At 39.4% G+C, this 27,989-nt stretch overlaps 1 protein-coding gene across 1 annotated transcript; it reads left to right on the top strand.

Annotated features, from left to right (window-relative positions):
• The first annotated feature begins 458 nt into the window (after positions 1–458).
• DYNLT5 (dynein light chain Tctex-type family member 5) lies at positions 459–27,989 on the top strand. Its single transcript, XM_043877236.1, has 5 exons — positions 459–614; positions 2,212–2,333; positions 16,796–16,887; positions 24,551–24,675; positions 25,755–27,989. The coding sequence occupies exons 2-5, from the start codon at positions 2,215–2,217 to the stop codon at positions 25,956–25,958; spliced, it is 540 nt and encodes a 179-aa protein (XP_043733171.1). The 5' UTR covers positions 459–614; positions 2,212–2,214; the 3' UTR covers positions 25,959–27,989.

The raw sequence follows: 27,989 nt of genomic DNA, 5'->3' as shown, positions 1-27,989 counted from the left end.
TCTCTAAATCTGTAAAGAAATAACAACCCTTTCTTGAAAGAGTTGTTGGGACAACTGGGTAAAACTAAAGCTGTTTGCCAGTACCTGGTAAATGTAATTATTCCTTTCATCAACCATACAGTGGGATGTGGGGTCAGGGGTCGGGGGAGGGGATGGGGCTGCTTTACTTTCTCTCTGTGCCTCGCATTTCCTGTCCTAGGAACCGGCGGCATTTCCTATCCCTGTCCCCGACATCTGCAAAAGGAAACTGATGAGGGCTCTCAGGCCTGCCTCTTGAGTCCCCGATGTCCCCCTCGCTATAGAATGACCCGGCTCCTCTGCAGCCCGCGGCCACCCCGCGGCACAGCCGAGCTCAGAACAGCCCGCTCGGGCAGTGACGAGGAGCTCCCTTACATCCTTAGAGGACCAAGCAACTACTGTTCCTGCCTGGGGCGGGCCAAGGACTCTGTTTGAGAAGGTCACCTTGGAGACAAGTCGCGTAGTCCAGTGGGAGTGCGGGCGTGCGCGGGCAGAAAGGAAGCCTGGGAGGCGGGAGCCTTGCCAGGCGCCCTGCAGTGGAGGAGCCTGCGGTCTCGGAGGCCAGGGCTGAGCCGCGCCTGCAGCTCTTGCCGAAGGTAAGCGCGGCCTCTGCAGAGCGCCTGGGCAGGAGCAGAGACCGAGGCACAAGTTCGAGGGTCCGGGGAGCTAAGCAGGGAGAGCCCAGTGTTGAGAAATGGTCTGCCTGCCTTGTCCACGACCTCTCTCCCCCAGGCCTTATTCCTCCTCCCTCCAAGAAATTAGAAAAAAATGACCCCAATTTTCAGAACTGGAAAGCGTGCCTGGCCTTTCGTTCCCTGCCCGCCTGCCTGTCTGGGCTTTAGAGTGATGCCCAGTGCAGAGCTGGCCAGCCGGGTCGGGTTGTGGAGCAACTTGAGTTCTGAGCAGTCTACCTGAGGTCTGCTTGGAGACACCAGCAGCCTCTGCCTCTCAGGACCTCTAGGTCTGGATTCTGGCCTGCCCGGCAGCTTTGGAAAAAGGTGAACAGACTCAGGTATGTGTGTGTCACTTTAAGAAGAAACCTGAACGACCCTCTTAAATAGGCTCAGTATGTCTTGTCCACACGTACACACGCTCAGACACTCTCACATAGACAGACACACTCCTACACACAAACGCACACACATGCAGTGCACAGACATGTCACACACAAAGGTGCACACACGGACACAGCAACACACACTCAGGTACACAGATAATCATACCCACAGGTGCACACACAAAGAGATGCTCTCACTGGCTCACATCACGGGGATACACTCGTGTTCATACACAAACAAGCACACGCCCACAGAGACACACGTTCACGCAGAGATGCTCACACCCGTGTACACAGTCTCACAGGTCCACAATCACACACATCCCACACTGCCTCTCTTCCTGATGCACAGGACCTCCACTGTGTTTGTGGAGTTTCAGTACCCTTTGCCTCTGTCTACCCTGACGCTGATTACACCGGGGTTCTCGATTGTGTTCTTGTCAGCTCTACCCACTTCAACTGCCACCTTTTTGAAGGTAGGGATTGTTTCTGTCCTAATTTATTGCTTAGCACAGTCTATGATTATGTGTATGTAGACAATAGGGCAGTAGAATTCTAGTCCAAGTTCTGGGAAGTCCATTCCTACTACCAGCTTTTTCACAAGCATTAGTGAAAAGAGGTAGGTTTTCCAATAAATTACTTTGTGAAAATTTCTGTTTGCTCTTTACAAAGTAAATCACTATTGCTTGGCTGTGGGGAATACCCTTTGGAGAAGCAGTTCATCTTAATTTTTAAACAACAAATATTAATTTCAAGTTTCATTGAGATTAAATTTGAAAGGGGGCAATAAAAATATTGTTTTCTGGTGTGTGATAGTATCTTTCTTGTACATATGGCTCTCTTTTCTCAGTAACTTTAATGTCTTTTGCAGTTAAGTATTTTTGCTGCAGTGTAATATCTGCTTATGAGAATTAAATGTGCTATTGCATAAGTAAAAGTTATCAGTTATCATTTTTCCAGTTATACTGACCAGAACAACAATATACACTAAATATCACTCTTAAGGAAACCCCACTTCCCTATTCAAAAATGGTTTAAGAAAAGCATCTGTGTACTTTATTTAGAATAAGTCTCGTGTTATACTAAAGTATTTTCAGATCTTTTGTTCAATATCTTACAAAAGTTTTCCTCCATAGATTATGATGATGTCAGACATTGCTAATGACAGAACCGCTCATTTGCTGAAGAAGAGGGGCAGTGTGTCTTCTCTAGGTAGTCATGAGTTCCGGCGGAAGGAACCTCATGGGCGTGCCAAAGAGTGAGTAACTGAGTATCAGTTAACAAACTCAATTATTGAATAAAAAGGTTCATGATATTTATCAGGAGGGGAAAAAAAAGCATTTCCTTTGGGACATAAAAAGGGAGAAAAACGTGCAAGTACATGGCCATATTTTTTAAAAGACAGAATAATAACTAGATATATCATGATGATAATTTTGAAATGTATAGCAATATTGAATCACTGTGTTATGCATCAAGAAAAAGAAGAAAAAGAGCAAGAAAATTTAAGTGATAAGTTGACACAGCAGCATTTTTATAATTTCAGAGACTATCCCAAAAAGTCATCTACTGAAAAGAATGTCATATGCAGTTTGACAAGCTACTTCGTCCATTGTCTCCTGAATTCTACTCCTCAATATTATATAAATGCATCATTTTTGCATTTTTATAATCTCTCTATATATACATACAATGCATTTAGCATTATTTTAAACAAATTTTGTAATGTATTATTATAGTCTTTGCCCATATCCTTTTAAACGGTTGCATAATATTTTTGTCAACCTATAATTCTGGGTTAGCTAACCATTTTCCAATTATTGAACCTTTTGTTTGTTTCCATGTTTTGAATTTGTTACTATATAAGAAGTCTCTGCTTGTTTTCTTCCCAAAAGTATAATTAGTGGGTCAAAGGGTAGTAAATACATTTTTGTCTCTTGCTTACATATTGCATTTGCTCTCCTAAAAAAGATGAATTAATTTTTAATACTTTCATGGAATCTTTTTTATTACTGCTATTGGGAAGAAAACCGAACAAATTATCCAATGCAAAGGTCAAATAATTTATATAATAGACTTTCCTTCTTAAGGGTTTCCACGGGATTGAAAGATGTAGCATATTCACTTCCATGATTGCAAAGCAGGAGCTGGTGTATCTGGTGGCACAAATCCAGAAGAACTGGATGAGACACATTCAAATTCTGAAACCAAATTGTTCTGCTCTCAGAATGTACTAATGCACTTACTCAAAATTCCACTTTTCAACCCTGGATTTTGTGAATTACAAGTATTATACAATCTCTCTCTCTTACAGATAGGAAATACAAAGGAATAGCAACCTCAGTATACATTAGAAGTAACGATGGGAGAATAATTAACCTCTATAGGATCTTCTGATCCTAAGTCAATTTGGTTGCTATTTCTAACATTTGTATAAGAGTTTTAAAAATTATTTTAAAATACTTGCTAGATTAAATTCAATTTTTTAGAAGAAAATGTTATAATAATAATCTGATATATACCCTGGTGCTGTGATTTAAAATACACTGTTCTCATCCAAAAACTAAACTACCATCCTTACTTGCATAATTTTCATTTACTTCTTTCCCTTCAGAGCAAATTAGAAAGTCATGTAGAATCAGAACATGGCCCAATTTGGAGAATTAAAGATCATGGTAAAGAATCTGCCAGCAATGCAGGAGATGCAAGTTCAAGCCCTGGGTTGGGAAGATCCCCTGGAGAAGGGAATGGCTACCCACTCCAGTATTTTTGTCTGGAGAATCCCATGAACAGAGGAGCCTGGCAGGCTACAGTCCATGGGGTTGAAAAGAGTTGGACACGACTAAGCAGCTAATACTTTCACTTTTCACTTTTCTTATTTTTTTTCACTTTTCTTATTTTATTGATAAAGTATAAATATAAATTAAAAGGTAACAAGAACACAAAGAGAGTTTTAGCAACACAGTAGGAAAAAATTTTTACTAACAAAAACATTTCAGTGATCTTTATTTGGATATATTTCAAGGTTAGAAATTGGGACTCTCAAACAAATTATTCACATTGGATCCTCTAATGGAGCTTTTTATTTCTTAAATAGCAAATGAATAGCTTCCAAGCACTCCCGCAATGCAGAGGCCATTCAGGAGGCTGCCTCCCAACCTTAACTCCTTCTTACTTTCCATGGTCTTCATCATTGCAGGGGACCAGATATATGGGTGATTCTACTTTATGAAATAGGTCTTCAACTAATAGAAAAACTCTGAATGCTTAGTGACTATCAAATGCAGTATTGTTTTGAAGTGGTTTTTGGAAAAGCAGATGCCTTTCCTTTGGAAGTTATAGCAAAACAGTTTTTTGAATAGATTAATTTCAATAGCATAAAGCATGTGCTGAAGTATGCTGCTGCTAAGTACTAAGTATACATGTAAGTACCACTAAGTACTAAGTATGCATATAAGTACTAAGTACACATGGTGCTCTTCTATGAAAGAGATGCTATTATCATCTTCCTCTTACAAATGAAGAAACAAATGGTTAGAGAGTTTGAGGTTCCAAAGCTACAGAATTAACAAGTGGTAAAATGGGCTTTTGTTTATAGTCAAAAATTCTCATTCTCTCAAAATTTGTTCTCTATGTGTAACTTGCATTCATGAAACTCTTCTACTCATTCACCAGAACCTTCTGTTTCCCATCCATGGGTAAGAGTATTTACAATGACATCTTTCTTTTTGGAAGCAAGCTTTGGCAGCCTTCAAAGAGTACTTGAACAGATGTACTACTCTGGTGTCCATAAAACGGACTTAGAGGCCTGAGGTTAAGTTATTTTCCCAGGAGCATGTGACGTGATATTTATCTGTGAGGCCAATAGTTCAACTGGTAGGTCAGGCCTAAGGTTGAAGGTTGAAGAGTATGTCTCTTGCCTCAAACCAAAATTACGTGATGTCATGAACCAGAGTTTTGATAGATCCCACATCCCTCTGCTTGAACCCACTGGTGGCATCTAACACATTAGTTGTCACACTATATTCTTCCACTTATTCATTTATTTAAGGTTTATTAAGCTTCAACTCTGTGCCAAATGTTAGGTGTATAAAGATGACTAATTGTAGGGTTATTCTTCTCTGGAGAAGCTCATTTTTCACTTAAACTGAAAGTCATCTGGTAGTCATTTTTTCTGCAAAAAATGGAAAAGATTTCATTCATTTCTTTATTTCAAATAAATGTTTTTTGAGCAATGAGTAGTTAGTGAATCACACAGAAATAATCTGGTGGGAAAGGCAATGAACAAACCATTTTAGATGTGATGAATTTATTCTGTGATTCCAAACTATACTGCTTGAGTCACTATGTGCAGTTAAAAATTATGTTTCCTGGCCTGTTTCTTCATTCTGATAAGTTCAGTTGCTATCTTAATCAAACTAAAGCTCCCAACAAGATATGGATGAGACCCAGCTTCCCACCAAAGAGAGAGAAGCTTGAGAAACTGCGTTGGCCATGTTCTTAAATTAAACTACAATGATAGCTAATATTGGGCTTCCATGGTGGCTCCAGTTTGATGGCCAAGACAATAAAGAATCTACCTGCCGATGCAGAAGACCTGGCTTCGATCCCTGGGTCCAGAATATCCCCTGGAGAAGCGAATGGCAACCCACTCCAGTATTCTTGCCTGGGAATTCCATGGACAAAGGAGCCTCGTGGGCCACAGTCCATGGGGTCACAAAAAAGTTGGACATGACTTAGCGACTAAACATCAACAACAATAGCTAATATTATGTTGTGCTCAATAGATACATCACATACAATATCCATATGAATCTCATAAAAATCCTATTGGTTAAGTAAAGAAGATATTTTTGTTATCCCCATTTATCTCATTTATTATCTTATCTCAGGAGCAGAGCTGAGTTGAAAATATATGGCATTGCATAGCACATTGTCATCGCCAACATGAGTGGGATGCCTTGTTTTTTGTTTGCCTGATTTTCCCTCTTCTTCCTCCTCTTCAGTCCCACTCTCATCTCCCAAGAGGCACCCATTCTGATGTGCAAAATACTCAATATGCTACAAGACTAGTGCTAAGTGTTAACTCACTTCAGTTGTGTCTGACTCTGTGTGACCCTGTGGACTGTAACCCATCAGGCTCCTCAGTCCTTGGGATTCTCCAGGCAAGAATACTGCAGTGTGTTGCCTTGCCCTCCTCCAGGAGATCTTCCTGACCCAGGGATCAAATCCTCATCTCTCATGTCTCCTGTATTAACAAGCAGATTCTTTACCACTAGCTCCACCTGGGAAGCCCCATACCACAAGACCACACGTGTTTAAATATTATACTGTATATTTTTAAATTTTTCTGTGTATCATGACATTTGACATCTTAGAAAACTTTTCTGGCTAGGGAGAGATGAGACATCCATACCCCAACTCCCCTACCCCTTACCAGTCTAGTCGATAATTAAAAATAGTCAAGTTATCAACATAGAGTGTGCCTTTGATATGCAGATTAACCAGTCTAGAGCCTGACCCTTTCTCCCGGGTCCCCCACACATCCCAGGAGGCAGTTTTCCTAATCAGTAGGGGCTTTCCCAGTGGCTCAGCGGGTAAAGAATCTGTCCACAATTCAGAAGACACAGGTTTGATCCCTGGGTCAGGAAGATCTCGTGAAGAAGGGAATGGCAACCCACTCCAATATTCTTGTCTGGAGAATTCCATGGACAGAGGAGCCTCACGGGCTACAGTTCATGGGGTCACAAAGAGTTGACAGAACTGAGCACGCACATCCACGCAATAATCCCATTGCCAAGTGCCAGGCAAGGAGGGGCCTCTCCTATAGCTTAGAGCTTGCTGAAATTATTCAGACTAGCCAGGTCTGCACTGTTTCCCCTGCACCACTTTGCCTTTCCCTGGGGAACCCCAATCCTGTCTTCTGCTCACTGATCCTGTAGTGTTTTTCCACATGGTCTTGTGTGGCAGGTCATGTCTCTCCTGTCTAGGACCTGTGAATATAATAAACTATATTTTCATGAACCCCTTCTCTGACTCCCTTTGTGACTTCACCAGTGCTGTGTGCTAATTCACTTCAGTTTTGTCCCCCTCTTTATGACCCTATATACTGAACCCCCCTAGGCTCCTATGTCCATGGGATTTTCCAGGCAAGAACACTGGAGTGGGTTGCCATTTGCTTCTCCAGGGGATTTTCCTGACCCAGCAATCAAGCCTGCATCTTTTTTGTCTCCTGCATTGGCAGGTGGGTTCTTTTCCACTAGCACCACCTGGGACTGACTCTCATAAAACATTACAGAATAAGTACTTAACAAAGACATGAATGGTATTGTGCTATAAATCTCATTTTATTTTCTCAATCTCATACCTCATTCAACATTTTTATTTTTCATATTTACCCATGTCACTATGGATATCTAGCTCTTTGCTTCTTAATGCTGCATAGTAGTCCTTAATATTTCCATCACATATGTTCTTACACATTTCCCTAGGGATGAACACCCAGATTGGCTTTCACTCCCTGCCAAGGTATACAGTCCCATGTGGAACATCTTTGTGCAAAACCCTGCATTGATATCTTTGTGAAAACTGTCCTGGGAATGTGATTCCAGGTAAAGACATTCCCATTAAGGAAGACATGAATTACTGCAGAAATAATTCATAGGTGAAACTGCTTAACACCAAAACATATCAGTAGTTCTCAAATTAACTTACAAATGCAATATATCTCAATCAAACCCATTTGTACTTTTTGAGAAACTTGATAAACTATTTCTAAATTTTATAAATAAGGAAAGAATTCTGAGTAACTAAGTTAACTTTGAAGAGTGAACATAGAAGAGGAATTTACTTTATCAGATATTAAGATATACCACAAAGCTGCAGTAAGTAAAAATAATAAATGTAGGAATAAACTAACAGGTGTAAGAATAGACAAGTAGGCCAATGGAACACATAGAAACTTTAGAAGTAGACCTATGAATATATAGAACATAGTATGTGAACAAGGAGAAATGATGGGTTTTTAATAGATTGTTTTGGGAGAAAGCTAGCCTACTATATGAAGGGGGGAAAATGAAGCTGAATTCTTACACCAGTTGAATTGTAGACTCTAGATGGAAGTCTGAAATGTGGAAAGCTATGAAGCTAGTAGGAAAAAGTATAGAATATCTTTGTGTTCTTTGGGAGGGAAAGATTTCTTAAATAAGTTCCCAAAGTGAAAAGCTAAAACCGTAAAGCAAAAATAAAGATAAATACAATTATATTAAAATTTAGCATTTCTCTTCAACAAATAATACAATAGACACAGTTTATAGGTCAGTAAAATATATATATTTGTAAACTTATGCATGTTAACAATTTTAAAACAACAGGAAAACAAGTTTTAAATCATCAAAAGAGATAAATAGCAATTTACAGAAGCAAAGCCAAAATGGCAAAGCAGAATGTAAAGAGATGCTTAAATTTACTTGGAATTAGAAAAATGCAAATTGAAACAAAATACCATACTGCACCCATCTGAATGGCAAAATACAAGAAGGTAGACTATTATCAAATGTTGGCACGGCTAGTGGGAATAAAAGCTTATACAGGCGTTCAGAGAAGAAATCTAGCATTATTTAGAAAAAAATAGGGATATAAATTCCCTATTTTCCTTATATATTGAGGAAATTAAGGTTTTTGTGTGGTAGAGTGACTGGCCAGAGTATCACAATTCCCAGATAACAGAGCAAATATTCTCTGATTCTCTGACCCTAGAACTTGGAGATCTTGTGAAAGTATTTGTATTTGTTGTGGGCTAAATTGTATACCCCACTACTCCTGCCAAGTTCATATGTTGAAGTCCCAGTCCCCAAACCTCGGAATGTGATCTTAGTTGGAAACAGGGTCTTTAAAGAGGTAATTAAGTTTAAATGTGTTCATTAGGGTGGGTTCTAATCCAATGTGTCTGGTGTCCTTATAAGAAAAGGCAACTCAGACACAAACAGAGTTGGAAGGAAATGATACAAAGAGTTACAGGGAGGAGACAGCCATCCACCATCTAAGGAGAGAGGCCTAGAACAGATCCTTCTCTCACAGCTCTCAGAAGGAACCAATCCAGCCAACACCTTATTCTCAAACTTCTAGCCCCCAGAACTGTGAGATAGCAGACTTCTGTTGTGTAAGCCACAGTCTTGGAGGCTGGAAGTCTGAAATCAACACGCCAGCTGGGTTTGGTTCTGGTGAGGGCCAGCTTCCTGACTCACAGATGGCCATCTTTTCACTGTGTCTGCATGGAGGAGAGAACCCTGCCCTATCTTCCTCTTATATAAGGTCCCAGTTTCTATCAGTGTAGGGCTTCACCTTTAAGGCTTCATTTAACCTTCATCACCTCCTTAAAGGCCCTGTCTCCAGTACACTCACATGGGGGTGTTAAGGCTTCAACCTATGAATTTCGAGGAGACAGTTTCATTCCTAGCAGGCCCTGCCGCCTCTAGCCTAGATTACCATAAAAGCTTTCTAACTGGAATCCCTGTGTTTACACATGCCAGCCTACAGCCTGTTCTCGACAGAGCGTTTGGAGTTATTGTAAAATATAAAGTAGATTTTGCTATTACTCTGCTCAAAACTCTCTAAAGGCTCCCACTTTATCAGAGTGAAACCCAAGGTTTTAAGATGGCCCACAAAACTCGACATGGTTCAGCTACCTGACTCACTGGTAACCCCATCTTTCCACCCTCCTGCCTGCTCCCTCCTCCCAGCTATTCTGGCCTGTATGTACTTCTTCAGAAATACATGTGCCCTTCCCTCCCCCTGACACACCCTTCCCTCCAACACCCACCTGGCTCATCTCCTCACCTCCTCCAACTCTTGGCTCAGGGAGATCTATCTTGATCATTCTGTTTAAAATAAAACACAACCACCTCTCTCCCATCCGCTTCCAACCTCCCTTACCAAAGATCTCCTTTTCCGTGTAGCATTTATCACCTTCTAACATAGTATATGGGCTTCCCTGGTGGCTCAGTGGTAAAGAATCTGCCTGCCAATGCAGGAGACATGTGTTTGACCCCTGGGTCAGGAAGATCCCCTGGAGAAGGAAATGCAACCCCCTCCACTATTCTTGCCTGGGAAACCCCATAGACAGAGGAGCCTGGGAGGCTATAGTCCATGGGATTGCAAAAGAGTAGGATATGACTTAGCAACTAAACAACTTGTTTAGTATTCTATTACATTCTTTCCATCTCTTCTCACTAGGTTCCATAGGGTAGAGATCTTAGTTTGATTGTTATTTGTTTTGTTTATGTTTTTGTTTTTGCATCCCAAGGACCTAGAATGGTACATGGCACATATCCACCGCTTAATAAATATTTTTTGATGGTAGAATGAATAATTATTGTATTATTCCCTCATAACTCAGTTGGTAAAGAATCTGCCTGCAATGCAGGAGACCTGGGTTAAATCCCTGGGTCGGGAAGATCCCCTGGAGAAGGAAATGGCAATCCACTCCAGTATTCTTGCCTAGAGAATCCCAGGGACAGAGGAGCCTAGCAGGCTACAGTCCATAGGGTTGCAAGAGTCGGACATGACTTAGCGACTAAACCACCACCACCACCACCAATTCCTAAACACAAACAGGTTAGGTTCACAGGTCCGTGTATGTGTTAAGTCCTGAGTGGCAAAGACCTCTCATCTTGCAGATGTAAGATACATTTAGAGAAAAAAAATTGTTCAAATTTTAAAAACAAGGTATATGTTACTTTCTTGCTGAAACATTCCATTGTTCACCTATTTAACAAAGAAAAAGAAGAACATTATCATTTATGTTGAACATTTGTTGGGTTAGATGACATGCCTTGATGATCTCCATGGCGTTGCAGAGGTAACCATGGCACCCATGCTCTCAGCCTCACCTCTCTGATGATTGCCAAGGGTAATGCCACTTTGAACTGTGCTTTCATCCAGGAGCGGCATCACAAGTTTCATCAGCTGCTCTTGACCTTAACCTCACCTTCTCTTGGATGAAGGGATTTATCAGAGGGCTTCAGACACTAACTCTGACTTTCTATTCACCCACTCAAAATTGTTCTACTTTGTCAGCCACCTTTCCTGGATCATCTTCAATCACTCCAGAGCTAGAATTTTCACAGGTTGCATGGTTCATTCTTTGTCCTTCAAAATCATCCCTCCTCTTAAAATATGTATCCCTCAGGAACACATACCATGGCACTTTATCTCCTCTTTCATTTTTGAAAATATTTCTTGACTTTTGTTTCCATTATAGCCTTTCTCTTATAAAAATAGGACCAATAATGTGAATAAAATATCTCAAAACTATATAAAAGTCTGGCAACCTTTGTTTTTGTTCAGTCTGACGTTAAGTCATGTCCAACTCTGCGACCCCATGGACTATAGCATGCCAGGCTTTCCTCCCCTTCATTATTTTCCTGAGTTTGCTCAAACTCATGTCCTTTGAGTCAGTGATGCCATCCAACCATCTCATCCTCTGTCGTCCCTTCTCCTCCTGCCTTCAATCTTTCCCAGCATCAGGGTCTTCTCCAGTGAGTTGGCTCTTTGCATCAGGTGGCCAAAGTACTGGCAACCTTGCTACAAACTAAATAGTCACACAGCTAAATCACCTTAACAGATAACTTGTACCTTCCACTGATGGGGAAAGAGTTGTCATGCTTTTGATCTTAAGCATAACATTCATAAAAATATCAATAGACATTTGAGGTAGAAAGTTCCCAAGTGAGTTTCAATGCATATTTTGTTTTCTACATCTTGTTTCTCCAGCACAGGGACTCTCTTTTTTTTTTTTTATAATTTTACCAGTACTTCTCACTTTGCCTGCCACATTGCAGGCAGTGAATATCTGTTGAAAGAATGAAGAAAAAAAAAATGTACACGTTTATACCCTGAAGCCTTCTTTTTCTCTATGCACTCTGAAATATCTCCACTGGGAGGCAGCACATGACTTCAATAACAGATTAAAAAAAAAAAGAGGCTCAGGCTATGATACCATTCAAAATATGGTACTTTGAAGCATTTCACAGTTACAAATTGAAGAAAGAGATGATAGTCTGACCTTCTTAAACTACTAAACTAATAGCTACAAAGCTGAGCTATCTATTCAAATATTATATCTTACTACAGCTTCAAAACATTTAATAATGTCAGTGGAAACAGCTGGAAATGAATTCTTAATAATAATTAGATGGTATTATAGCTAGTGAGGTTTAATTGACATTATTTTTCTATCTCCAACGATCATAAAAATAAGACATGCCTTGTATTCTGTTTAATTCAAGGAATGGTCAGCATGCAACTTTGTAAGATGTCTTCAGGAAAACTGAATTTCATGAAAAATATAAACATTCTAACTCCTTAGCTATTTTGTGTGGGGCTCTTTTCTGCATAATCAGAACACAGGCTCTTGGGTTGGCATGGGACGTTTCCAGTGTCAATCAGTTACAATAAGGAGGGTTATATACAATATGGACTTCCCGGTGGCTCAGTAGTAAAAAATCTGCCTACAGTGCAGGAAACTTAAGTGAAGCGAGTTCAACCCCTGGGTAGGGCAGATCCTCTGGAGGAGGAAATGGCAACTGGCTCCAGTATTCTTGCCAGGAAAATCCCATGGACAGAGGAGCCTACAATCCATAGGATCATAAAGAGTCAGACATGACTCAGCCACTGAGCACACACATACGTATACAATATAGGAGGATTACTTTTGTTACTGTGGACCAATTTCGTGCTGCTGTTTCCACATCCAGGCTAATTCCAAGTCTCTTTTGAGCGATAGTATATGTGATTCAAAGTATTAACTGAAATTTACATTGATTACAAATTGTTACTCTTTTCTCTAGAATAACATTAGTTGATTTGTTCAGTGTTTTTACCAGCAGCTTACTCCAGACTTGCAGTTTTCCTGATTTTCCTAAAACCTACCTTCCTTCCTAAAATTTTACAACTCTCTTGGATACATTTTGCCAGTTCAAATCCTTTCCCTCCATAAATGCCACAAACTCATGAAACACATAGACAACAAAAGTATTTTTCAAATTAAAAAAAAATCAACTACAGCATTCCATTCCCAGTGAGATCATGTATCTAAAAAGATTATTATTATAAACTAGGGAAGGCCTGGTCATAGACAACTGAAATTCATCCACTTGTAACACTGTGAAATATACACAGTAAATTTGTTGTGCTGTGTATATAATACCGGTAATTATAATGACAAATTTGCTCTTTGAAGCATCTCACATTTTTTTTTTTTTTCCAGTGGGTTTTGTTATACATTGATATGAATCAGCCATGGATTTACATGTATTCCCAATCTTAAAAATTTTCAAAGGTCTTGAATAAAGCTGTTTATCAACAGGAAATAGGTACAACTTTTTCTGAGTCAATGTTCTGAACTGACATTGATAACTGCAAGTATCTTTAATATTTTATGTCTTCTTTTTGTCTTTTTCAAGCAATAGGTATCGTATTTTTTCTGTTCAGCATATTGTTCTCTTTTCTCTTTTCCTTTTCCCAAACGATCTCCTTCTAATGTGAGACCTCTCAGGTGTCAGTTTCAAAAGATAACATGAATAGGATTTTTTTAAAAGTAAAATTTTCCTATAACTTTCCTTGAAGTTATTATCTTGGCTGATTTTTGGTCAGCTTTCCAGTGTACAGAAATCAATAGACTAACAAATATCTTCCTTCTGCATGATAAAGGAAGCCAGGTTTTCAGCAAAATATTTGAAATCTCATTCCTGAAAGCCCCATCTCTTTCACAAAATTAACTCCAAGTTTTGTGCAGTGTTAATTATGACATCCTACTTCCAAACTCTGTATCAGTTATATCTAATGTTTTTATAATATTTTTATAAAAAACAAAAAACATTGACTTTAACAAAATAGAAATATATTTTATCTTGCATTAAAAAAAACGTCTGGAAGGAATAGTTCAGGAACCTAGTTTTCTAGCTTTTGATCCATTATCCATAAGGTCATCCCAAGAGCCAGGATAGCTCCTGAGCTCTTGCCATCCTATCTATACACCAGTTATAAACAGGCCCCTGCTATTTGAATTAGTTGAATTAATTTTCTCAGAATTTTTACCCATAACTTCTTCTGTGAGTTTTTAATATGGTGTTTTGTAGAGAAAAAATAGGGTCTTTATATGTTTGTGCAAGGCAAATTTTAATGGCAGCAATTAATTATTTCAGGAAGTCATTGCCCCTATTTCCATTCTATCAGATATGATCATATGTGAAACTTTGTCACTGAGAGGTAAGCAGGATATGTGAAATCCAAGTCTGCCTTTCCTATATACATGTATGACATTAAGCCCTTTGTCTAGTTCTCTTTATCACTGAAATGGGCAGAAAAATGACTTTCTAACTTACTTAAAGTGAATATTTTAAAGTTAAAATGAGATAATTGATGGAAAATGTTTTGGAAAATAAAAAGTAGCATATACAATATTGGGGCAGCCTGGCTTATCTTAGAATCAAGGGGCTTATGCAACATTGGGTTTTCTAAGCAGAAGCTATCGTCTTTGGTGCTGCCCGCAACACCTGCAGCCAGTGTGGCTAAACAGGTTGGTTGCTACTTCAAAGGGCAGCAGAAAATTGAGGAAAGCAGGTGTTACAAGAATGAAGACTAACCCTAATCCAGAAATCCCTCATGGAAAAGCGGCCATAATAATGTCTTAGATCACTTTCTTGGACTGGATGGGTAAACCTTAATTTATTGTGTAAATTGTATTGTATTAAAGGATTTTTAAAATATAATGTCCGTGATTTTCTTAAAATAGCAACTTGCAAGAAGCTCACTAATTCCCAACAGCTCAGAATTAAGTATTTAAAACTCCTTGCAGAGAGAAAAAAAATCCCCAAAGATTAAGAACAAATACCTTATTCTCATAATTAAAGCAAAAGTGTAGCCTCTTAGAAAAGTAGTCACTCTGAAAGCACACACGCACGCGCACACACACACGCACACACACACACTATTATATCATCTCCTTTGAAATGACATCTGTTTAACCTCCATTTTCACAGGTGGAGAGAATTGGGGTCGAGATCTGAGACTGCCATTAGTGACAGCTGAATTTCCTCTGATTAAGCAGTGCTGTAGGGACTTTAGGAGTTCCTCTTCACTTGGGTCTCCTGTTCAGCACCTGGATAAGCTTATATTGCCTCGGTAACCAAGACAAAACCCTTTCTTAATGTTGAATAGGGTGACTGATGCTTATTGGTTATGACAGTTTGGGTGAATTGCGGTTTCTCTCATCATATAGAGGGGTTTCTCCGTTTTCTTTCTTCCGCTAAAGGGATTTTGTGAGGTACGTTTAATAATAAACTCTTAATAATCACCCATGTATGCAGAGAACTTGTTTCCCAACATTTTAAGCTTCCTTATATAATCCCCAGGCCCTTTGTGAGTTTTGTCCACTTTGAGGAAAGCCTTTGCATCTGTCGTAGAGGTAATTGCCAATAGTTCTTTGTTTTTTTGTTGAGACAGTCTCCTTTTTTAAAATGTGTTTATTTTTAACTGAAGGATAATTTGCTTTACAGTATTGGTTTGATTTCTGCCGTATATCAACATAAATTAGCCGTAGGTGTACATCTGTCCCCTCCTTTAGCCTCCCTCCCACCTCCCACCCTTTCCCACCCCTCTAGGTTGTTACCAAGCCCCAATTTGAGTTCCCCGAGTTATGCAGCAAATTTCCATGGTCTATCTACTTTACATACAGTAGAATATATGAAGAATATTGAGGGCAGGAGAAGAGGGTGTCAGAGGATGAGATGGCCGGATGGCATCACCAGTGCAATGAACATGAACTTGGGCGAACTTTGGGAGATGGTGAGGGACAGAGAGGCCTGGCATGCTGCAGTCCATGGGGTCGCAAAAAGTCAGACACAACTGGGTGACTGAACAACAACAAAGTGCATATGGAGAGAGTAACATGAAGCATATACACTGCCAATAGCTTTCAAAACACGTACAGGCATCCCTCGGTATCTACTGAACATTGGTTCCAGAAGCCCCCGTGGATATCAAAATCTGTGGATGCTCAAGTTTCTTATTTTTGTTGTTGTTGTTGTTTAGTCACTAAATCATATCCAACTCTTTTGCGACCCCGTGGACTGTAACCCACCAGGCCACTCTGTCCATGGGATTTTCCAGGCAAGTATACTGGAGTGGGTTGCCATTTCCTGCTCCAGAAGATCTTCCTGACCCAGGGATCAAACCAGTATCTCCTGCATTAGTAGGCAGGTTCTTTACCACTGAGTCACCAGGGAAGCCCAAGTCCTTTATATAAAGTGGTGAAATACAGCTGGTCCTCCGTATCCACAGGTTACATGTCCATGGATTTAACCAAACAAAACCCATGACTCTAGAATCCACAGATGTGGAGGGCCCACTGTACAAACTCTGTTACCCTGCGAATGGAACAATCCATGAATACTTTCATGATAATCAAAGGCCCCAGGCACTGAACTGGGTTTCTACCACTATACTGAGACTTGCTCCAAGTAACTTCTCTACTCCAGTAATATTTCCATCTCTAAAATGTTTTAGACTTTAAATATTTTACCGGGATATATCTACATGGGACTTGCTTGAAATTTCTTTTTAGAGAAAAACTTCTGTAACTTTTTTGCTAAAAGCAACATTGTGTTTTGTTACCATTGTTACCATAACTGTTAAAATTTGCTTTCTCCTTGCTTTTAGCTCTATGAGTACAGTGTCTTATATGGATGAACCTTGCCAGCCTGAAGATGCCTCTCGCTTCACAGTTCACATGGAAAACACTTACCAACTGGGTGTGTTATTTTATCACTCCTTCCTATTTAAAACTTCTAATTTCATGAGTGATATTTATTCAAAATAATATCTGACAACTGGCATCATCTTCAATACTGCCACAATATAAGGGATCTTAATTAATTGGGTAATTTGATATTGCTCTAATTTCTTCCTCTGCAAAATGGGGCCAGTACCTATTGTTTACTTTTTCTTTTTAATCAGTATTTTCTAAATACCAAGCAATTCATTGGCTGCAACTGAGGTGTAGTGCGTGGTACTATAAGAAGTTCATTGGGGTATCTCAAGGTTATCTTGTGGAGTTTTTTGTATCTACTTGAGTTAAATGAAACAGATAGACATTAAGATTTTATTGAACAAAACCAACCAAGATTGTTAATGGATGGAGAAAAAAGCCTTCAAGGCAAAAGCAAATGATTCCTGGTCCCCTGTTGACAGAGATGCTTGTCTTTTCCCAAAGAGATTTTGGGTCTTTGAAAACAAAAATCCTTGCACCTGCCCCTGAACGCCAGGTGGAATCCACAGTGACTATCATTCCCCCTCATGTTTTCTCACAGAACTACTTGTTTGCTCCAAATGTATACCTGCCCACTATTATCTGGATCTACATATAATTATTGCTGTGTAGAAATTCCACAGAGACTTACCAATAACCCAAGGAAGACGCAATGGGCCAGAGTGACTTAATCTGTGGCCGGTTAACCTCAAGAAAATTACAGACCATCAACACATCCCATTAGACCTTGTAGGCAGTTTTCTATGGTAATCCCCAAGATGACATGGATTGTAAAGCTCCATGATTAGCCTATCCACTGGTATTTTCACAGTGCCTATGGTAGACAGATAATATCCTGCCATTCAATATACCCTTATACTCCATCTGATAACCTTACCCAGTTTCCTTTGGGGAAGCACCACCACTGCCATTATTATCACTTTTGGTCCACAGCATCCTGCTGAAGCTGACCCTGGCTTCGGAGATGTAACAGTGACTGACCTGGGGATTTGGTCAAGGTCATCAAAGCCTGCCAGGGTCCAGCCCCAGCAGGATCCAGGGGTACCCTCAGGATGAACAGCGTCAGGGAGAGAGAGAGAGAGAAAAAGAGAGAGAGAGAGATGAAGAGAGAGAGAGACCAGACTGGGGGTGTGCAGCATAGTCTGGCCTTGCTTTATTTTTTACCGTAGCTTTTATACCCTAAGTTAGTACATTTCTAAGGGGAAGATAGTTTAACATTATATCAGCTTGTCCTTCATGAAACCAGGGTGTTTTCTGCATACTTCTTTGTTTATGAGGGTCTTGTACATTATCTTCTGGCCTTGGGGCCTATTAACATTTTATGCAAGTCAGGTGAATGTAAACCTATTTTTTGTTTCTTTGGTGATCTTAACAGAAAAGTTACAGTCTCATAGGGCAATAGTACAGCATGTCACAACATAGTAGAAGTATAACCTTGTTAACATAAAAGTCAATTCTTCTGCAGAAGTTGTCAGTTGAATTTATCTAAGGGGTTTACCCCACACAGACTCTGCGGCTTCAGTGAGGCAGCCTCTGCCTAGCACTCCTGGCTGACAATTAACAACCATCTCATTGTTACCACACTAGGGCTAAGCTCTTATTTTTCTAGATCTTTAACTATATTAACAATGGTTTCCACTGCACAACCTTAGCACATTAAGAGCAAAAACACAGCAAGCAAATGTTAACCCAATAACCACTTTTAGAATAATTTTTTGTGTGTTTTCTAATAGGGCTTCCTCACTCCCCGAAGGGCTCTATGTCTATTAGGGCCTTTATATGATCAGGTTCTTTATGCTGTTTTATGATTAGGGTATTATAAGCAGTCATGCATATTAGTAATAAGGGTATAGACGCATTTGCTAAACAAACTAGAATGCCAGCAAAGGAGTTTAAATTGAAACACTCCTTTCACCCTGGATAATCTCATAAAATACCACCACCCAGGAAACTTATTGATTAAAGTTCTAAATTGATTCTTATTTGGAAAGAAATCAGGGAAGGCCTTCTGCCTGTGTCACAGAAATTAGGGAGTAGTCTATTGAAGCAAGCATCAGAAAGACAGATATCATCTTTAAGGTGAGCGCTGGGGGCAGCTTTTCGGAATCCCTGAAAACCTGATCCGCCTTGCCTGTCAGGTTTTCTCCTCATGACCTTGTCATGGGTGGGATCTCGTGTGTTGGCTCCCGGCAAAAGCCTTTGAGAGTCAATTCAGAGAATATTGTTTGGGCTATTGAAGAAGTGGATCAGCCTCTGAAACCTGAAAGGTTGTAAGCTCTATGGCAGCTTTTGCCATCTTGCCCCCACACAAAGCCTGAGACCAAGTCCTAAATACCCTGTGTACTCTTAGACTTTTTATTTAGGCAAGTTATATTGGATGTCAGTATGGGTCAAGTTTTCTTGTAACTCAAAGATCTTCACCATTCAGTGCCTTCTAGCGCTGCATGCTAGAAGGATTTGAATCTGATTTCAACAAGATACAGCATTTGAAATACGAAGCCCCGCATTTCTTCAAAAATATGTGCTTTCATAACTTATTTCCTCAAATAAGCTAAATTGTCTCATCAGTTCTGAGTGCTGAACCAAGTTAGAAAAATAATTTTTAAAATACCTTAGCATAGAAAAAAATAGTTTCCATATTTCCTTTCAAAAAGTTGTGCAAATTATTCTTCTATGATTAGTCTTTTGTACTTGACAATCCATTTTATAAGGTTCCAGGTAGCTATTTTGTTAATAATCAAATATGTATTTCCACTTCTACTTGTTTCTGGGTTTATTTTGCATCTGAAAGGTACTCTGTGGGCCTTTGGCAAGACAGTAAATACTGTCTAGAAGAGTAAGAGAAATTTCAGTCACCAGTATTACTGTGTTTAAGTTTTCACATTCTACCCAATAATATGTGCATCACTTAAACATATCTTGAATGTTTAGAATGGTTGTCCTCCCTTTATCTGAGTAACTATAGCCACCAAAAATGAGATTAAACATGAGTATAATTAAAGAAAAAAGGAAAGGGAAGAATGAGAATATATTTCTTACAATTAAAAGCCCCTTATCTCTTCCCATTAATTGATTACTGAAACATGAGTACAGCAGAAAATACTGACTGCAGGGGCTGATGTACATGAGTCTGAATACTCGTTTTGCCCATTCCTAAATAAATAATGTTTGAGCAAGGTATTCAGCATCCTTGAACCTCAGTTTCTTCCTCCGTAAGTAGGGATCATAGGTCACACTTGGTTAGGGATACTATGAGAATTAAATATTGTATTTAAACTGCTTCCCATTCAGTATGTTATTGCCCCTGACTATAGAACATCACCTTCGATCACTAGGAAGAAAAGCCTTCCATGACATCCAATATAACTTCCTCTTGAGTATGGAATGAGTCCTCCACAGGACTTTCTCTGGAGCAGTGACTATAGAGGTACCAATTCACTGACTGTAATCCCCACATCACACAGGGCTGTAGATGGCCATCCTTGCTGACACATCAAGACAGGGCACCTGAGAATGCAGCCAATATAGTGAAAAATAGAACCGAGAGATGGCGAGAGAAAGACATTTGAGCTCAACTCCCATGAGATGATCAGACCCTGTCACCAGATGATTTGTTGGACAGAGAGCCTGCCAGTCTCTCAGTACTGACTTTGCTCCACCATATAGGGTCCTTCCCGCCTGTGGAGACCTAAACCATCTCCCGCCTTACACCATCGTCCATCCTGCTGCCTTCTGTCTGCTTGCAATGAAGAAGGAACAATAACAACAGCAACACTATAAAAAAGATCCAATGAGTAGTTTTTTGTGTGGCAGACCCACTGTTCTGAGTAGGTGGTGATTCTCATCACTATCCCAGTTTGGGAAGCTAAGACACAGATATGTTAACTAATCAAATTTTTATCTATTCTCTCTTAAATCTGTTTTTACAGATAAGTTTTCCTTTCTTTTCTCCATCCTGATCCTTCTTCAGATCTTTGCAATTTGATTTCTAAAAGCATTTTTTCCTCCTAAATTAGAAAAAAAATTGCTCTAGAAAGGAAAAAAAGTTTAGGCCTTTGCATTAGTTGACTCTGAAAGTTTTGGTAGCTTGTTTTGGAAGTCAGTGAGTGAGTGAAAGTCACTCAGTCGTGTCCAACTCTTTGGGACCCCATGGACTGTAGCCCGCCAGGCTCCTCTGTCCGTGGAATTCTCCAGGCAAGAATACTGGAATGGGTTGCCATGCGCCTCTCCAGGGGAGCTTCCCAACCCAGGGATCGAACATAGGTCTTCCACATTGCAGGCAGATTCTTTACCATCTGAGCCACTGAGAAGCCCATTTTGGAAGTCAAATGCTGATTATTGACTCTCTTTGCATCTCAGCATCCAAGCTTAAGTAAGACAATGGATGATTCTGCTGTATAGGGCCATGGTCACAAAGAAGTGAGAGAAGAAAAGTTTACTATTTAAGCTTTTTTTGGAATTGAATCTGGTTAATGAGATTTTTTAAAAATCTAAGGTAAGTGCAGAAAGGGCACTGGTGCAGCTGGACAGCAGGAGCTATTGGAAACTGGGAGCGGGTGCAGCCAGGACTCCATCTTTCTAGCCCTGAACTGTGTGTGGCTTCCTTCTCACTGTGAGAAACAGTTCCTGAGAGTCACATGTCTTAACTTTTGACTCCAAAAAGAGACTGACAACTTTTTTTTAACCTAGTTCTAGTTTAATATAAAAGTTCCGAGAAAGGATTCTAATTGGCCTAGCTTGGGGCAAGTCCACCCAGCGCCAATCAACCATGACCTAGACTTGGACTCAAAAGAGATGATGATCCTAAAGAACCACATGGTTAGGGTGGGAAGAGGACCAGTCCCTTCCATTTGGGAGACACTGTTCCCAAAGGACAGGGAGGTGTACCAGCTGGACAAGTACATGCACTGAATTTACTATTTTCTGAAAGGACCAGTGCTCCCCATGGGTGATACAGGTCAAGCTTCGGTAAATGTGATATGAATGCTTGGCAGGAGGGAATGAAAAGGAGAGGTACCAATCTAAAAGATATAATCTGTTTAATTTAGTCCAACCTGGTAGGAACATTTTTTAAAATTTTCAAACAGAAACAGAGAAACCGCCCTCACATTTAGCCTCATCTCACTATCATAAGCAAATGGAAACCTTCTAAAAGATCCACAGGACAATGACACAGTAGGTGTCTGCCCTGGGGGGGCTGGTGCTCCATCTCTGATCCCACAAAGCAAGAGCAATCAGGACCAGCCCTTCACGGGTTTATAACTGCTTGTCTCTCTCCTGTAGAGGGGAGAGGTTCCTGCTGACTAAATATTTGGGTTAATTATCATACTCATTGTCTCCGATGTCTTTATTTTACTTGTCCGGATTCATGGATTCATTTCCCAGGCTGATTTAAATTTAATTGAACAATTCCTATATAAGCATCACAATAAAAATACTATAAATTGAGCCCCAGGAGGTTGACCTAACTGAATTCTAGGTGCAGGGTGTCACCTTCTGGTTAATTTAGCCACTGGGAAACATCGGTGGGAAGTCAGAAGAAGAGAGGAGTGTGAATCCCGCCTAAGGTCTCACCTTGCGCTCTTTGCATCCATCAGCAGAAGGATGGAGGCTGCGTGGAGGGAGCCCTTTCCACACGGCTCTTCTGGGATCTCTCCTCAGGTTGGGATGAAAGTAACACCTTCTTTTTCACCAGCTGAGGAAGCTGGCACATTCCTTCAAGATTCCCTGCATCCTGGTCAGACCTCCCTAAGGAGTCTGTTTATTAAATCCTCTAGGAATTGTCCTAACTTTAATGTGCAATATATTTCCTTAGACCCTGACTGATACAGTCATTGAAAATAAACACTTAAAAGATACTGATGACTATTGAAAATAGAATTGGGTAGAATTCTTCATCCATGTCAACTCAGCAAATAATGATCAAGCCTTTGTATACTGGGCCCTGGGCATATGAACATGTTATTCAATGACAGAGGTTAGTGATAAGGTTAATATTCCTGGGGGGTGCAAGTAAGATTCCTGGGGTGCAGGATAAGATGCAGCTAAAGCTGTTGCTCTGAAAGTGGGCTAAATGTAGTTAAGAAGTTAAGCTCTCAAGTCAGATAAACCAGGAAGGTACATCTCAACCCTGACACTGTGCGATTCTAGGTAAGTTAGTCAATATATTTAAACATCTGTTCTCCCCTCTGTGAAATGGAGGTAACAATAAGATTTACCCCCAGAGATTTATTGGAAGATTATACATATAAGGTAATAAAGTACTTGTCACTGAGGGGCTTTCCTGGTGTCTCACACAGTAAAGAACCTCCAATGCAGGAGACCTGGGTTCAACCCCTGGGGTTGGGAAGATCCTCTGCAGAAGGAAATGGCAACCTCCTCCAGTATTCTTGCCTGGGAAATCCCATGGAAAGAGGGCTTCATGGGGTCACAAAGAGTCGCATGTGACTGTGCAACTAACACACACACTATCACAGTGGCTGGCATGTAGAAAATGCTCAAGAAGAGTAGCTATTATTTGTACTATGGCTATTATCTAGAAAATGTTTAATTCTATTTAAATTCAGAAATCAGACCTTGAACATTTTTTTCTGACTTTAGCATTGTGTTAGACCTTGAGGAAGATAAAAACATAATCTTGTTTACCAGCTCAGAGAAGAAAGGTAAGGTAAGCCTTGGCAATTATCAGCTGAATTAGGAGCCGCAATAGCAGTGGAGACCCAGAGCATTGGGAATATAGAGAAGAGAGAGGTAATTTTTACCTGAGGAGAGGAGGAAGGCTAACTGGAGAAGATGTATGAGCTGGCCTTGAAACATGAGTGGGTATTTCTCGAATGAACAGGATGGGGAAGAGTGTTGCATTTTGAAAGAAGAGCAAATGGACACAAGCACTCTTGAAAGAACAGATAAACTCCATGAAGCTGGAGCAGCAGTCATGTGAAGACCTGTGGTGGTTGAAGAAGAAGCTGTAGGATGGATAGGAGCTGAACTCTAGACTTTGCCAAGGAAAACACAGTGGTAACATCTGGGTGTTACAACTCCAGTTGTAGTGTTACAGAGAGATTGGAGGTAGGGAACTTAAGAGCTGGGGGTCAGTTAGAAAGATGTTAAGACACTGAAATAAGTTATTAGCCTTGGGAACTGGTGGAGGCTTCCCAGGTGGCACAGTGGTAAAGAATCTGCTTGCCAGTGCAGGAGACACAAGAGATAGGGGTTAGATCCCTGGATCAGGAAGATACCCTGGAGTAGGAAATGGCAACCCACTCCAGTATTCTTGCCTGGGAAATCCCTTGGACAGAGGAGCCCTTTAATGAAGGGCTGCAGTCCATAGACTCCCAAAGAGTCAGACACAACTGAGCGATTGAGCATGCAGACAGTGGGAACTGGGAAGGAGGGTACATTCAATGTCAGACTCCATGGTACTGAACACACTCTTGAGGTATCTGGTAAACAGATGAATCCCGTCTTCTTGTCCTCTACCAGAGAATTTGACTGGAAATCTTATTGGGACCACTTTCTTTCCTTCAATAGAGGCAACCCAGAAGATTAAATGTCTCCATGTTTTGATATTCTTTTGATTAAGCTATGGCATGGGCAGATATGATTTGAAATTACGTCTTTGAAAGAAATTTTGTCTCTATTTTCAGGTCTGACCAAACATTTTCCTGTGGTCATTGTCAATCATATTCTGAAAGATGTGTTAACTACCTACCTACAAGAAGAACAGTATGAACCGGAACTCTGCAGACAGATGACTAAAACAATTTCTGAGGTATATGTGTGATTTCCTAAAGTGTTAACTATGACTAGAATATTTGCTGAAAGCACAACCCGCCTATTTTAATGAAAGCAATTAATTTGCAGTAGCAGTAAAACTGTTTATTTTCATCTTATGAAAATATTTATTAGGTCATAGTCCATGTGTGTCTGTGTGTGTAAAAAGCCTTTGTCTAAAACAATTATTATGTGCATCACTTGCATGTATTCTGTTTTAAAAATGTATGAAACTGCCCCATTTATTTTAAAAATGTTATTATAAAAGATACAATATTTTAATGATCACTTTCTCTTTCCCAAAGCACCTTCTTTGAAGTGAAGTGAAAGTCGCTCAGTCATGTCTGACTCTGCGACCCCATGGACTCGTCCATGGAATTCTCCAGGCCAGAATACTGGAGTGGGTAGCCTTTCCCTTCTTCAGGGGATTTTCCCAATCCAGGGATCAAACCCAGGTCTCCCGCATTGCAGGTGGATTCTTTACCAGCTGAACCACAAGGGAAGCCCAAGAATACTGGAGTGGGTAGCCTATCCCTTCTCCAAAGCACCTGCTTTGCATGCCATCAAATAAAAACATTGGGGCCTTTAAAAACATTTCTATTTTTATCAACTAAAGTGCTGGCACTCCATAAAATTTTCTTTCTTTTTCATTATAATGTATCTAATAAGCATTCACAATTAGTCATATTACAGGAGACTTCAGATGTATAGTCCCTTAATTAGACATGAACAAGATGGTATAATTGTAATGCCAACATTCTTTGAAGGGAAGCCATTTCAACATAGATTTTCCAAGAACACAATAAATGCATTGAAAGCTCTGTTCTCTGGATTATTATTTTGCCACGTGCCTTAGAAAAGGTAGGTTTCTCACTGGGACTATCATTTTGTCCCTCTATGTCCTGTCTTGTCCTTGAAGGAAATTATAGCTACCTTTCTATAGCAATTACTGAAAGGATCCACAAGGTATCGTGCCATTTTCTTCAATTAGATCCACTATATTTATGAGAAAAATTAAGGCTTTTAAACTTCAATGTGACTAAGTGAGGACCTTTTGTTTTTCCTTTTAATTTCTAGGTTATTAAAGCCCAGGTAAAGGACTTGATGATCCCACGATATAAGCTAATTGTGATCGTCCACATTGGACAACTGACGGGCCAGAGCATACTGATTGGAAGCAGATGCCTTTGGGATCCTAAAAATGATGCCTTTGCATCTTTCATTTTCAGAAATTCTTCTCTCTTTGCTCTTGCAAATGTCTACACAGTTTACTTTGAATGATTGAAAACAAATTCTAGTTCATACTCTTTAAATCAAGATATAAGGTATCTATGTACACAAGTTTCACTGCCCAAACATTAGAGAAAGACACAACACTAATATTTCAAACAATTGGAAGTTTGCAGACTTTTTCATACTCTTGTAAGAATTAGGGGAGAGAATATGGCACTAGAAAGAATCTTGTTTATCCAAAGGAGAAATGAAATCTTGGTTCTCCTGGATTGTTTTTTCATAGACATAGATTCTTATTACATATTACTTTGTGTACTAATTATTTTAATTATGCTTTCATTAGAGAGTTAGAATTCCCTCCATTGTTTTTTAATGAGGAACTTTTTTAAAAAAATATGGTTATATACCCTGACCAATAAATGACGGTAGACTATCCAATATGGTATACACAAATGATCAATGTTACTATTCTCAGCGCTGCATATAAAAGAATACTGGTTTTCATCTTGCACTTAATAAATTGAGCAGCATTCATTAACTGCAATTTTTGTTATATGTACCTGACAGTTGAAACTGCTGAGGTAGAATTAATGATTTCATAACAATTATTGTAGTCCCACAGGACTGCAAGCTAAAACTAGAAGCTCTTGTGGGCTGCCTGCACTTTACAAAATTGTGGGAGAACTGAATATTAGCTCTTCAATAATGGCAACAACAAATGAACAAAGGCTTTTTAGCACACTGAGGAAGAGGTTGTGATATTAAATATACATGATGCTTAATGGTAAGTGTGTCTGTAACACATAAATTCATGTATTGGAAAGAGACACTGCTTTTAAATATACACTGCCTGATATACCTTTGAATAGCTTTTCCTGCTAACAAACTTTTACACAAAATATATAGCTGGCAGCTTAACAAATAAAACATGTGTATTTACTGTTTTGTTCCTATGAATTTAATACTAAAGTGACCCAGTGTGGTTTTGAATGGATGGCACTAAAATTTATAGGGCTGCACTAGCTTATTATTCTGTGGGTTAATGTAGCTTGTCCCATGGATCATTTATTTTTATGGGGCTTTCAGCCCTTTGTATGCATGTAAAAGTGTGAGTGGCGTTGTTCTTGGATGGTAAGTGGACCGCCTAGAGGACATTTGTTAAAGGTTAAAGACGAATTGTACACATATGGAGAAAATTAGCAACTCTATACTCCTAAGGAAAAAATGATGTGTAATTCATATCAAAACGAATTTAACAAATGGGCAAGCAGTCAATGCTTTATAGTTATGTACTGATGTCTTATTTTTCCCTCAAGACAATGCATATGTTTTAAGTGTACTTTTAAAATCCCTTTTCTTCTCTTTGTTCTGGCGTTTAAGGTAGCATTTCAAAATGAGTTCGTCAGTTTTCATTGTCTTTTTCTGTTAGTGCCTTAGTGGGAATACGTCTGTATAATAATTTATCACAACCAAGATTTGGCAATCTCCATAGCCAGTTTGGAATCTGCATTAGATCATTAAGTATAGTACTTAAATGAATTTTCTATTTTCTTTGCCCATTTATGAATATCTCCCCTCTTAGAACAATAGCAGGGGAAATCATACAGCAATTTTGCATAAATAAATCATATGAAGAAAATTTTGTTTAGTATATAGGAAGTCCACTATAAAAATTGCCTTATTTTTTAGTTATAAAATCTCAACCATGAGGTAATTTCTTACCATCTGTCCTAGGCTGTATTAGGATTCAAAACCTTACAACATGATGGCAGTTAAAAGCAAAAAAGGAAGCAGTTTGCCAGCATATTGCCATATACTGTAATTCAGATAGTCAGTGATGAATTTTAGCAATTATATAACAACACAAGAACATATAACAAAAGTTCACTAATTGTGACTATCTTGGAGGAATGCTGGTTAGTAAAAAACAGTTTTGTGATGGGAACTTTTGATAGATGTGTCAGCTAACACCTCTTCCAATCTATAAATGTATCAAGTTAACAATTTGTTCACCTTAAATTTATACAATGTTGTGTCAATTGTATCTCAATTTTAAAATGAACATTTAAAAAATAAAGA

Source organism: Cervus elaphus, chromosome 20 (assembly GCF_910594005.1).
Source record: "Cervus elaphus chromosome 20, mCerEla1.1, whole genome shotgun sequence".
NCBI lineage: Eukaryota > Metazoa > Chordata > Mammalia > Artiodactyla > Cervidae > Cervus > Cervus elaphus.
This window is presented reverse-complemented; position numbering and strand designations above follow the sequence as displayed.

Bases quoted from the DNA above. Each gene is read 5' to 3' on its own strand.
- DYNLT5 (XM_043877236.1), top strand. From the start codon at position 2,215: ATGATGATGTCAGACATTGCTAATGACAGAACCGCTCATTTGCTGAAG. The intron at 2,334-16,795 runs GTGAGTAACTGA...CCTTGCTTTTAG, and splicing joins CCTCATGGGCGTGCCAAAGA to CTCTATGAGTACAGTGTCTT. The intron at 24,676-25,754 runs GTATATGTGTGA...TTTAATTTCTAG, and splicing joins TGACTAAAACAATTTCTGAG to GTTATTAAAGCCCAGGTAAA.